The sequence below is a fragment of the Aphelocoma coerulescens genome, unplaced genomic scaffold (genome assembly GCF_041296385.1).
Source record: "Aphelocoma coerulescens isolate FSJ_1873_10779 unplaced genomic scaffold, UR_Acoe_1.0 HiC_scaffold_94, whole genome shotgun sequence".
Taxonomy (NCBI): domain Eukaryota; kingdom Metazoa; phylum Chordata; class Aves; order Passeriformes; family Corvidae; genus Aphelocoma; species Aphelocoma coerulescens.
The window spans coordinates 1087786-1100000 of NW_027184076.1; the positions used below are offsets into that span (position 1 = coordinate 1087786).

Here is a 12215-nt window from a genome sequence, read left to right on the forward strand (position 1 = left end):
AAAAATTAAACCAGGGAGTAGAAGTTGAAAGTTTGGAAAGGGGCAAAAATATCACATATGGTGAGGAGGGATCCAGAGGTGTCTCCAGAACCCCAAAATTATTCAAAAAAGGGCTTCACTGTGCTTAAAAAAAAAAAATATATATATATATGGAGGAGCCCAAAATCCCCAACACGTGATTAAATGTCCCTTTCTAAAGAATCCAGGGAAAGCTCAGAGAGACTGGATGGGCGGAAAGTTGGCAAATTACGTGTTTTTGTAGTTTTTGTTTTGATAAAAGAAGGAGCAGGACGAGGTGAAAGCCAGCAATGTTGAGTGTTTGAGCTCATTTTCAGGCTGCAGTTCTTCGCTTCAACGTAATCCAGGTAAGGGAATTTTTATTCTGGTGGGATTTTGGTCATTCCTTGGAATACTGCCTCTTTAAAATCCTGATTTTTCATGGATTTATGGAAGATTTGTCCCTTTAAATGACCTAAAAATGCATGAAAAAATGTAAATAATCCTAAATTTATTCAGAAAAAAAGGCAAAATTCCTGAATTCAGGCATAGAAGGGGAAAAAATTCCTCAATTCATGCACACATATAACAAAAACTTAAGATTCAATTAAATAAAAATTTAATAAAATCCAAATAAATAGAAGATAAAAATAGCATTCATCTAAAAACTCTATTGAATAAAATGTCAATGCATTTAGAATTAAAAGTTAAAATGAAATTAAATAATCACTTAAATAAAATTTTTGATCAAAATTCAAGCATATTAAATTAAAAATTCAAAAATTAAATTTTAAAATCTGCTGAATTAAATTATATTAATGCTTAAAAATGCACTAAAATAAATTAAATTAAAAAGCCAACTTTTCAAATTCTTCAATTCTTTAAAGAAATGGTTAAAATACCACACATACACACAGCTCCACACACAAAATTCCTGGGAAAAGTGTGTGTTTGGTGTTTTAATGTGGATTTTTTTTGCCTCTGAAACCTCATTTTACTGCATCATCTGTTTTGGGGGAGCATTGTTGGTTTGCTTGTTTTTTGGGTATTTTTTTAGGTTTTTAGTGGGTTTTTTTAAGTTTTCCTGTTTTTTACAATTATTTTAGGGTCGAGGATGTCACCCACTAGTGTTTTCTTCCTCCTGATTTTAGGTAAAGGTTTGTTTCTGAAAAAGTGTTGTCATTTTCATCCCTGTTGGGAAAATGATTGATCAACTCATTTTCCTTCCTATTTTTTCCCCAGGTTCCATGGTGGACACCAAAACCTCATCTGAAAAAGGTGAATTTGGGGGTTTTGCCCCCAAAAAACATTATTTCCACCTAAATCAAAATTTCTCCCACCCACATCATACCATTTTCCCACTATTCTCCCCAAAATCCATGTGTTCCCCCTGTAATTCCACTGGGGTCATTCCCTTCCACCCCAGTTTCATCATGAAAACCCAGGAGAAGACACATCCATTTTTAGGTAATCAAGACCACGGGAACCACAAATTTGGTGGGTTTGGCCATTTGTTGTTGGGTGAGAATTTGGGGGCAGTTCCCAAATCCTGGTTTTCCCACAGGGTCCCTGCTCTATCCCTATGGACCGCACCAGGGGGATAAAACTAACCCCAAATACGATGATGGGACATCTGAGGAGATCGCCCTCTCTGTTCCCTTTACCTTCTACGGCAAATCCTACCAAACCGCCTTCGTAGGTTACCCCAAGTTCCATATTTTTGGGAGTTTCCTCCATTTTTTCCCGATTTTCCCTCCATTTCTACTTAATTTTTCCTCTGTGTATGTGTGTGTCCCCAAAATCAACCCTTCTTGAGTTCATAGAGGGATTTGTTCTTGGACGCTGAAACATCTTCAGATGGGTGGGGGATCTTAAGGGGACTGGCGCTGTTGGGGAGGTTGGAGGGACTTGGGGGGTCCTGAGGATGGTGGGTGGTGGTGTGGTCCTTCGTGGTCATATGGCTGGTGAGTCTTGAGGCAGTTGGTTGGTTTTGGGTGGCCCCATATGGGGTGGATCTTGGGGTGCGTTGGTGGGTGTTGTGGGATCACATGGGTGGTGGGTTTTGCGAAGGTCCTGGAAGGGTGGATGTTGGGAGGGTTGGTGGGTGTTGTGGGGTCCTGTGGGTGGTGGGTCTCAGGAGGGTCCTGGGGGTTGTGGGTATTGGGGTTTCTATAGATGTTTGATTTTCATGGGGTCCCGTCGGGTGGTGTGTCTTGGGAGGTTGGTGGGTTTTGAGGGGTTCTATGGGTGTTGGGGGATCACGTGGGTGGGGGTTCCCATGGTTGGTGGGTCTTGGGGGAGTCCTGTGGGTGATGGATCTTGGGGAGTTGGTAGGTGTTGGGGGGTCCCTATGGGTGGTGGTTCTTGGGGTGCTTGGAGGGTCCATCTCAAGGACTCCACAGCCCAAGTCAAGGTGTTGCACCCACCTGCTCCTGGTGTCACCTCCAGGTGAACAACAATGGGGTGATCTCCTTCGATGAGCCCGTCAGACAATACACCCCAGACCCCTTCCCTCTGGCGGATGGGCACCCTTTCGTAGCTCCCTACTGGGGGGACGTGGACAATGTGCTGGGTGGGGACATCTTCTACCGCCAGACCACTGACCCAGCGCTGCTGGCAGACATCAGCCAGGATATCACCCAGTACTTCCCCAAAAGCCCCTTCACTGCCACCTGGGCCTTGGTGGCCACCTGGGACCATGTGGCCTACTATGGCTCCACCTCACAAAAGGTGAGGTCCATGGTCCAGGGGGCATGAAGGTCACTGCTTGGCTCTTGTTGACCCACTTGGTGGCCTTGGTGACCCACTTATTTAGACCTCCGTGACCTATTCTTGACTCCCATGACCCATCCTTGACTCCATGACCTTTTCCGTAGGGCAACACCTTCCAGGCTGTGCTGACAAGTGACTCCAAGATGTTCTACATCATCCTCAACTACTGGGACATCCAGTGGACCACAGGGGCAGCAAGTGATGGAGATGCTGAAACAGGACTCGGGGGGACCCCAGCACATGTAGGCGGGGAGGGTGGAGGAGGACAGGGAGAAGGTTGTCCCATTCCATCTTCTGAGGATGATGATGATGAAGGTCAGGGATTGGCCCATCCCATTTTCTGAGGATGATGATGATCATGGTCATGATGAAGGTCCAGGAAGGGCCCACAACATTTCTGGGGAGGTCAAGTTGTCCTTTCCCATCTTCTGGAGATGATGATGATGATGAAGGTCAGAGGTTGGCCCATCCCAGCTATTGGAGACAATAATGATAATAGTGATAATTATGATGATGATGATGATGATGATGAAGACAGGAGATTGGCCCCCCTTCTTCTGGAGATCATGATCATGATAGTGAAAGTCATGGATTGGTCCATATCATTTCTGGAAGACACCAAATATGTTCACATCCTAACATCATTTGTGGGGCCCACCACGCCTTTGGGTAGGGTTGGCCCACGTAGATTCCCCCCCAATTTTCCAGGCGGGATTCAACAGCGGTGATGACACCAATTTCTACAACATTCCCGGATCCCAAACCGATGCCATCATCAACATTACCACCACCTCCAATGTCAAGGTCCCAGGACGCTGGGTCTTTCGAGTGGACGACTTCCAGGTGACAGGTGTGGACCCCCCCAAGCTGAACAATGACTGCTGGTTGTAAGTTGGGCTTTTAGGGGAGAAAATTTGGAATGTTGAGGAAAGGAGGAAATCTGTCAGGGTGGAAAATTGGAAATGTTAAGGAAAACTGGGAATTTGGGGAGTAAATTCAGGGGCGAGGGGGAAAAGTGGGGATTTGGGGGGATAATTTGTGATTGTGGGAGGGTCGTTGTGAATTTAGGGGAAGACTGGGGATTTTTTTTTTTTGTAAAATTGGGTATTTGGGGGGAACAATAGGAATCTTGGTTAGTATATTGAGAATTTTGAGGCAAATGAGGAATTTGAGAATGGGAATTTTAGGAACAATTGGGAGTTTGTTGGGGAATGGTGGGGATTTTATGAGATAATTTGTGAGGAAAATTTGGATTTTTTGGGGCAGTATTGGGATTTTTTGAGGATATTGGGGATTTGGCAGAAAGGGGTTCTTCCTCTTGGGCTGTTGCTGTCTCTTCTAGGTGAATCGAGGGGAGTGGGGCAGAGGGACATCAGTACTGCCACCGTTGTCACCGAGGAAGTTACTGCGAAGGTCAAGGTTATGTCAACTTCTACCAGAGTAATAAAATTGCAGCCAAGACATTGCGGTGTCCATATCCTTGTCATTGTCATGGCACCTCTGGTGATGTTATCACACTCATCTCACTGTCACTGTCAGTGTTCCACCAGTTACAGGAGGTCTGAGGGGTTTTGGGGTGAAATGTGACTGAATTCATCCAATTTTGCCTTTTTGGGTGTTAATTTCTGGGCTCTTTCACAGTATGAAGTTACATGCACATGGCACCCATGTGTACAACAGACACAACCCACAACATATAATTTGACACACATCCACCCCCCCCCCCCCCCCAAAATATTACATCTAAAACACGCTTGGACATCACAAGGCACAACTTTACCCTCCTCACCCTTGACCCCTACTCACAGAATCACAGGATCATTAAGGCTGGATGAGAACTCCAAGATCCTCAAATCCAACCTTTGACTGAACACTCCGTGTCAAACAGACCACAGCACTGACTGTCACATGCAGATGTTTCTTGAACACTCCAGGGATGGCAACTCCACCACATTCCTGGGCAGGCCATTTCAGTGCCCAATCACACTTTCTGTGAAGAAATTCCTCCTGATGTCCAGCCTGAACCTCCCCTGGTGCAGCTTGAGACCATTTCCTCTTGTCTTGCTGCTGATTGCCTGGGACAAAACATTCATTCCCACCTGGCTACAACCTCCTTTCCAGGTAGCTGTAGAGAGTGATAAAGTCATCCATAATCATCCTTTTCCCCAGGCTGAGCTCCCCCCAACTCCCTCAGCTGCTCCTGGCGATCCAGTTTCTTCCCCAGCTCTGTTCCTTTCTCTGGACATGCTCCAGACACTGAATGGCTGGTGCCACTCAATGTCCTTCTTGTCATGAGAGGCCCAGAGCTGCCCCCAGGATTCAAGGTATGGCCTCAGAAGTGCCAGCACTGTCCAGAGGGACGGTCACTGCCCTGGTCCTGCTCCCACACCCTGGCTGGGACAGCCCAGATGCCACTGGCCTTCTTGGCCACCTGGGCACATGTGGGCTTATGTTCAGCTGCTGTCACCAGCATCCTCAGGGCCTTTCCCAATGAGCAGCTTCCCAACCACTGTGGCCCAGCCTGGAGCTGCAGGGGGCTGTTGTGACCCAAGTGCAGGACCTGGCACTTCCCCTTGTTGCACCTCATGCCATTGGCCACCCACTGATCCCATCAATTCCTCAACCCACAAAATGCAATTTTTAAAAATCCCTCCCTCGCCCTCCCTTATTTCCTTTTCCCCTCCTTTTTTACCCCAATCACACCCTCTATTTCTCAAAAAAATACCATTTTTTTACTCCCTCACCTTCTTGTTATTGCAGAATAATTTAAACCTCATTGAGCAGAAAAACCTCAATATCTGGTAATGCCAATTTTTTACATCAGTTTAAAAAAAAGCCACCCTGTTTTTCTCTCTGTTTTCACCTTTTCTGGCCAAAAATTATCTCACGTCATTGGGTGGGGTTGTCCCCTGGGGATGCCTGGATTAGTCATTTTCTTTCCCCTTTTTCTGCCAAAATTATAAAATAATTGAGGGAGGAGCCAGATCTGCTGTCCTGGGATTGTGTTTTCTTCACAGATTTGGGGATAAAACAGAGCTCTTTGGGGATACGGACCTAAGCTGGGGATCAAACAGGGCCGAGGGCAGGTAAGGGCAAAAGTCGATCTAATAACTGATAATTTTTTTTGCAGGAAAGACTCCAAAGTGGGAAAATCTACCTGAAAACTCCTCAAACTCCCCCTCCTTCTTCCCCCTACCCCAGCCCTGGGTCTGGTCCTGGGAGCAGTGGGATTGGAAGGTTTGTGAAGGGATTCTGGAGAGAAAAAGGCAGGATAGGGGAATGGAATGGAATGGAATGGAATGGAATGGAATGGAATGGAATGGAATGGAATGGAATGGAATGGAATGGAATGGAACGGAACAAGGGGGGGTGAGGGAAGGAAGGAAAGGAAGAAGAGAGAAGAAAGGGAAAAAATAAGGAGGAAAGGAAAAAGGGGGAAGAAAGGGAAATTGGGGAAAGAAGAGAGGAGAAAAAATAGGGGAAAGGGATAAAAGGGGAAAAAATGAGGAAAAAAAGTGAGGAAATGAAAACTAGGGAAAGAAGGGAGGAAATAGGGGGAAATATCAGAAAGGGGCAAAACAGAGAGAAAAAAGGGAAAAGAGTGAGACAAGGGAGAAAGAGGGAGGAAAAGGAAGCCAGGGAGGAAGGAAAAAAGAAAAATGCAGAGAGTGGAGGAAAAGAAGGGATAAGGGGATGAAAGGATAAAAGGGTAGGAAATTTTAAAAGTGGAAGAAAAGGAAAAAAAGGGGAGGTAAGGAGTAGAAAGGGGGAAAAGGGGTAGAAAAGGGAAGAAAGATGAAGAAATGAAAAAGCCAAAAGGAGATTTAGATGGAAAAGGGGGATTTAGGGAAAAGAGGAGAAAATGGAAAAATTAAGCAAAAGAAAGAAGAGAATGGGTAAAACAAGGGGAAAAGAGGAAATTACAAAAACATAGAAAGAGAAAAAAGGAAAAGGAAGGAAAGGGGAAAGGAAAAAAGAGGGAAAGGAGATGCAAAGGTACCTTGGCTGGTGGGGGAAATGATGAGGACAGGAGGTTGCCCACCCTTCTTCAGGAGATGATGAAAATGCCTCCCAAAAGCCAATTTAGAGGTCAAGTACACTAAAATTCAGATTTTTGAGTAAGTGCAATTAAAATAGTGAATTTGAGGATAGCTTGAGTGAGAAGAACAGATATTGGGGACACATTTGATAAACCATTCATTTTTGGGATGAGTGCAAGGCTGAAACCCACAGATTTTGGGGATTTGTGTAAATTATATGTCAAGAAATGGTGAATTTTGGGAAAATTCTAGTGAGATTTCAAAAAATATGAGGATTTTACTGTTTTCTTACCTTTTGCACCCAGAGCATCATGGACAGCAGCCTGGGAAAAGCAGATGTGCTGAGATGGTTCTGGATTGTTATGTTCTGGGGTAAGTTGAAGCTGGGTGGGGAAATGCCCTAAAATCTCTAAAATTCCCCTGAAATCATGAATTTCCTCAAAATAAGGGTTTTCTAGCCCAAAACAAGGCTTTCCCAGCCCAAAAGCTCCATCTTTTGCCCAGGGAATTAATTGGGATTCCTCAAATTCACGATTGTTCAAATGGTTTGTTTCTGTGAATGATGATCCAACAGATTATTCTAATTCATTAAATATTTGTTCAGATCAATTTAGTTTACTCTCCCAACTGGAGAATGAGAGTATGAAAAATTCATCAAATCACCGATCAAATTAACACTCCATCAAATCAGTGATCTAACAAATTAAAAGTCCATAAAATCAATCAAGTACATCAAATCCATACCCCATTAAATCAATAATCCATCAGATCAATGTTAAATTTTTTCTCCAAAATAATATCCCATCAAATCAAATCAATAGTCCATAAAATCAATAAAGTGGCAAATCAAAATCAATGATCCATGAAATTACCACTCCATCAAATCAATAGTCTGCCCACTAAAAAGTCCATTAATTTATTAATCCATTGACTCAAAAGTCCATTGGCTCAATAATCTATTGAATCAATAATCCATTAAATCAATGTTCCATCAAATTAATGGTCTAGCAAATGAAATCAAAGGTCTATCAGATTGAAAGTCCATCAAGCCAATAATTATCTAATCATTGAGCCATCAATTTAATAAACTATTGAATCAATAATCCATCAAATTGATCAAGTTGTTGAATCAGTAGTCCACGAAATCAATAATCCATCTATCAGTGATCCATGAAATCAATTGTCCATCAAACCACTAATCCCTCAAATCAATCAAATCTCCATCAAATCAATAATATATCAAATTATCCACTCCTCTCCTTCTTCCCCCCAGCTTTCCTCCATGCTCCCAGCATCACCTCTGAGATGTCACCACCTCACCTGGGTGATGAGTTCCTGGTGGCCTTCCTGCAGAATGGTGACCAACGTACCCTTCGTAGCGACTTTCGCCTCCTTCTTCTCACTGGGCCCTCCCCATCCACCACTGCCACCATCTCCATGAAGAGACCTGGATTACGGATGACAGTGCAGGCAGCTGCCAACCAACCAGTCCTGGTGAAGATCCCACCCCAAGCAGAGATGGTGGGAAGCCAACTTTTTGAAAACGCCGTGGTGGTGAAGACCACTGCTGCCGTCACCGCAGTGATGGTCAACGACAAACCCACAGCAGCTGACTCTGCTGTCATTATCCCAGTCCACAGGTGGGGGACAGAATACCACGTGGTCACTCCCAACCCCGGCCCCACCCGCCATGCCCAGTTTGTGGTGGCTGCTTGGGATCAACCCACCACAGTCAACGTTCATCTCAACACTGACGTCACCTTCCGTGGACGGCTGCATCGACGTGGCTCCACCCTCACCATCCCCCTGGAGCCGTTCCAAGCAGCACAGATCCAGAGTGCAGCTGATCTTTCCGGAACACGGGTGGTGGCACAGAGACCTGTGGCCATCTTCAGTGGTCTCACCTGTGTGGGCAGGTTGAGCCGCTGTGATCACGTGGTGGAACAGCTCCACCCGATCAGCCAATGGGGAAAATCCTTCCTTGTGCCACCAGTGCCCTTCCGGGGACAATCCAACCTTGTCTACATCACTGCTGCCCAACCAACACGTGTCACGGGTCATGGTGAGGTCACTGAGACCACGCGAGAGATACAACCCAACCATGCGCTGCTCTATGGCACCCAGTCCCCGCTGGGCTTGTTCCTCACTTCTGAAGCTGGTGTCCAGGTTTTTCTGTTGGGCAGTGGCAGCAATAGCGGTGCAGTGACCTTTGAGCCATTTTTTGTCAACATCCCAGACATCACCGGTTACTGCAACTCCTACAGTGTCGTTGCGCTGGAGGGGTATGACAACCGCATCCTGCTGGTGGCCAAGACAGCAGAAACTTCTGGAATACTGCTGAACCAGAGGCCATTAGGGAGTGTGGCGTGGGAGCCGATCCCTGGGACAGAATATTCATGGATTGGGATAAATTTGGGAAGCGGATTTGGAATCCATCGTGTGGCGCATGAGACAGCGGCATTTGGGGTGTGGAACGTCGGTATGGGAGAGGGGAAGCGCTATGGAGCGGAGGGAGCTTGTGACAGTGGTGAGTGGAGGTGGACTTTGATATCAATAAATGATCTAGAATTATAGAGATATCAATAAGAGATAGTTATAATAATTATACTTAAATACATGTAATCATCCAAATGACAAAAATCAATTAAATAAAAAATAATAGTACTACGTAATAATATTATATTTTAGTAATATATATTATATGATACTATATAATATTATATAATATAATAGTAACATTTTAAGAAAATACTAATGTATAAACATATAGGAATAATAGTAAAAAACTAAATGTAATGTATTAAATAAATAAATAAGAATCAATGGAGAAATACATAGATAATTCATAAAAATCACTATCTAAAATATAAACATATAATAAATATAAATAAATATTAGAGATAAATATATATAAAATAACATGTCTGTGATAAATTTATATTTATACATTATTTAGAATCATATACATTTATTATATTTTGAATAATTCTGTATGATAGAAATACATAAGCAATACATGGATAAATAATTCATATCTAAACAAATATAGAAATAGTATATAGATACTTATAAATAATATAGGAAAACTTAAGTGTACTTACAAATCAGGCATAAAAAATGCAAAATATATAAATAAACATAGACATATCAATAATATAATCAATTAATATAATTTCATCCCCTGTCACTAATAAACCCACAGACCCCTGCCAGCAGGTGCATTGCCGCCCCAAGGAGAGCTGTCACCTGGAGAAGGGTGCGCCCACCTGCCGCCACGACTACCTGGGCACCTGCACAGGTTCCCCATCCCTGCAGTACCACACCTTTGATGGGGCATCCGTGTCCACCCGTGGTGGCTGCAGGTACACCCTGGCCAGGTACTGTGGGAACGACCCTACCCTGCAGCACTTCACCGTGGAGGAGCAACGGAGCCAGGATCGCTCCAAGGATCCATTGGCCAATGTCTACATCTATGCCTACAATGTCTCCATCCGTGCTGGTGAGGACAGGGCCGTCCAGGTGAGTTTCCCCAGGTATCGGATCTATCGTTCCCAATAAAACTGTTTGTTCCAAGTAGATTAAAATTTATGGGTGAGTTTGACCTTCAAAAAATGAGGAAAAACACCAAAAAAGGTGGAAGAGGATAAATCATTGCAGTGTTGATGTTGGCATTAAAAAGGAAGTAGAAGTGCCACACCTATGGAATTTGGGGAATTTTTTCCATTCCCAATCAATTTTCCAGGTGGGATGTGATTTCTTCCAAACCTGTTCTCTGTACAAACAAAATTAGCTCAGAAGATAGAGAAAATGGTTCAGATTTGGGGTTTGAGCTTTTCTTGGCGTGAATGTCCAGGAATTAGGGCAAAAATTCTGATTTGTAATGCAAATTGATCATTCACAAAATCATTTCTCCCTCTGTTTGTATCTATGTGGTTTTTATGTTGTTGGAAACCACCTGCTGAGTTTTAACCCTCCTCCTCCTCATCTTCCCCTCCCCACAAGGTTAACAACAAACCCACCGATCTTCCAGCCACTCTGGAAGAGGGAAAAATCCAGATTTTCCAGAATGAGGGTCGGACCATCCTCCAGACGGATTTTGGGCTGCAGGTGACCTATGATGAGGACCAGGTTATCATGGTGGCAGTGCCCAGCAGCTATTTTGGGGCCAGCTGTGGCCTCTGTGGCAACTTCAATGAGGATACAGATGATGAAGCAATGGTTCCCAATGGTATTCCTGGTGAAGGTGGTGAGGATTGGGCAGAAAGTTGGAGAGATCCCTCATGCCAGGAAGATTGTGGAGACCAGGAGACTGCACAGGACACAGAGGGCTGTGGTGAGTTCAGGGGGGGAGTCTGCGAGGGTCTTGGGGTAGGGAGAAAATACTCAACTGTGGGTATTGGCCGAGAGAAATGGTTGTAGGCATCAACACAATCAATGTGTCTTTTCACTCCGAAACATCCCAAAATCCACCTATCTACTTGACACCCCAGGTGTCCATAACACATGGAATTATACCAGCATTTTCCTGGAGGCCATCCCTTCTTGGTGTCTCATGGACTCCACAAACCTTGTAGGTATCAACATAACGAGTGGGGAAGAAACCACCCCAAAATCTACCTGATCTCACTTCAGCTCCCCAAAAACCAGGGAATTATGCTGAGATTTTTCCTGGGGGTTGTCCCTGTGGAGTGTCTAGTTTGTTTTAGGTGTCAATGTAACCAACACCTCCCTTACAGGGAAGGCTTGCATTAGCTGGTTCTCCCTAAAACACTCCTAACCCTCCCTGATTTGACTTCAGGTGTCCACAACACATGGAATTGCACTAGGGCTTTCCTGAGGACCATCCCTGTATGGTGTCTCACAGACTCTTAAATCCCTTGTAGGCATCAAGGCAACCAAAAACCCCAGCACCACTGCCTCTTCTTGTTTCCACAACAATCGCTCCTACAAGCTCCATGAGGAATTCTGGGAAGATGGGAGCTGCCGGAAGCGGTGTCGGTGTGAGGATGCAGGGACAGTGACTTGTAAACCAGGGGGATGTAGATCCCATGAGAAGTGTGTCATGGTTAATGGCATCTCCAAGTGTACACCCAACAAGCACTACACCTGCATCGGGACGGGTGACCCACACTACACCACATTTGATGGGGTGAGGTTTGACTTCCAAGGCTCCTGCATCTACCAGTTTGCCGCCCTCTGCACCCCCAAGCCCACACTGGTGCCCTTCAATGTCACCGTGGAAAACAACCACCGCGGCAGCCGTGCTGTGTCCTTCACCAAGACCGTCAACCTGGAGGTCTATGGGAGTGTCATCAGCATGAGCCAGGAGCACCCACGAAAGGTCAAGGTGGGCAACCACTCAAGGAATACTTTTCACCCCCAAATCCCCTCAAAAAATCCTTTTCA

The 12215-nt window shown here is 44.8% G+C and overlaps 2 protein-coding genes across 2 annotated transcripts in view; both read left to right on the forward strand.

Annotated features, from left to right (window-relative positions):
- Positions 1-247: 247 nt before the first annotated feature.
- Positions 248-4230, forward strand: LOC138102620 (sushi, nidogen and EGF-like domain-containing protein 1). Its single transcript, XM_069000337.1, has 8 exons — positions 248-365; positions 1104-1148; positions 1240-1275; positions 1562-1692; positions 2446-2727; positions 2874-3011; positions 3478-3656; positions 4112-4230. The coding sequence occupies exons 2-8, from the start codon at positions 1112-1114 to the stop codon at positions 4113-4115; spliced, it is 807 nt and encodes a 268-aa protein (XP_068856438.1). The 5' UTR covers positions 248-365; positions 1104-1111; the 3' UTR covers positions 4116-4230.
- A 1717-nt stretch (positions 4231-5947) lies between these two features.
- Positions 5948-12215, forward strand: part of LOC138102619 (IgGFc-binding protein-like) — a 14773-nt gene continuing 8505 nt past the window's right edge. Inside the window, exons 1-6 of the mRNA XM_069000335.1 lie at positions 5948-6006; positions 7115-7181; positions 8083-9336; positions 10012-10328; positions 10812-11142; positions 11693-12156. Of these exons, the coding sequence (XP_068856436.1) occupies positions 7121-7181; positions 8083-9336; positions 10012-10328; positions 10812-11142; positions 11693-12156 (2427 nt within the window). The 5' untranslated portion in view covers positions 5948-6006; positions 7115-7120. The remainder of the gene's footprint in view (positions 6007-7114; positions 7182-8082; positions 9337-10011; positions 10329-10811; positions 11143-11692; positions 12157-12215) is intronic.

Coding starts and splice junctions, on each gene's coding strand:
- LOC138102620 (XM_069000337.1), top strand. CDS start 1,112: ATGTCACCCACTAGTGTTTTCTTCCTCCTGATTTTAG. Junction 2,728..2,873: donor ATGGCTCCACCTCACAAAAG/GTGAGGTCCATG, acceptor CCTTTTCCGTAG/GGCAACACCTTCCAGGCTGT. Junction 3,012..3,477: donor TCGGGGGGACCCCAGCACAT/GTAGGCGGGGAG, acceptor CCAATTTTCCAG/GCGGGATTCAACAGCGGTGA.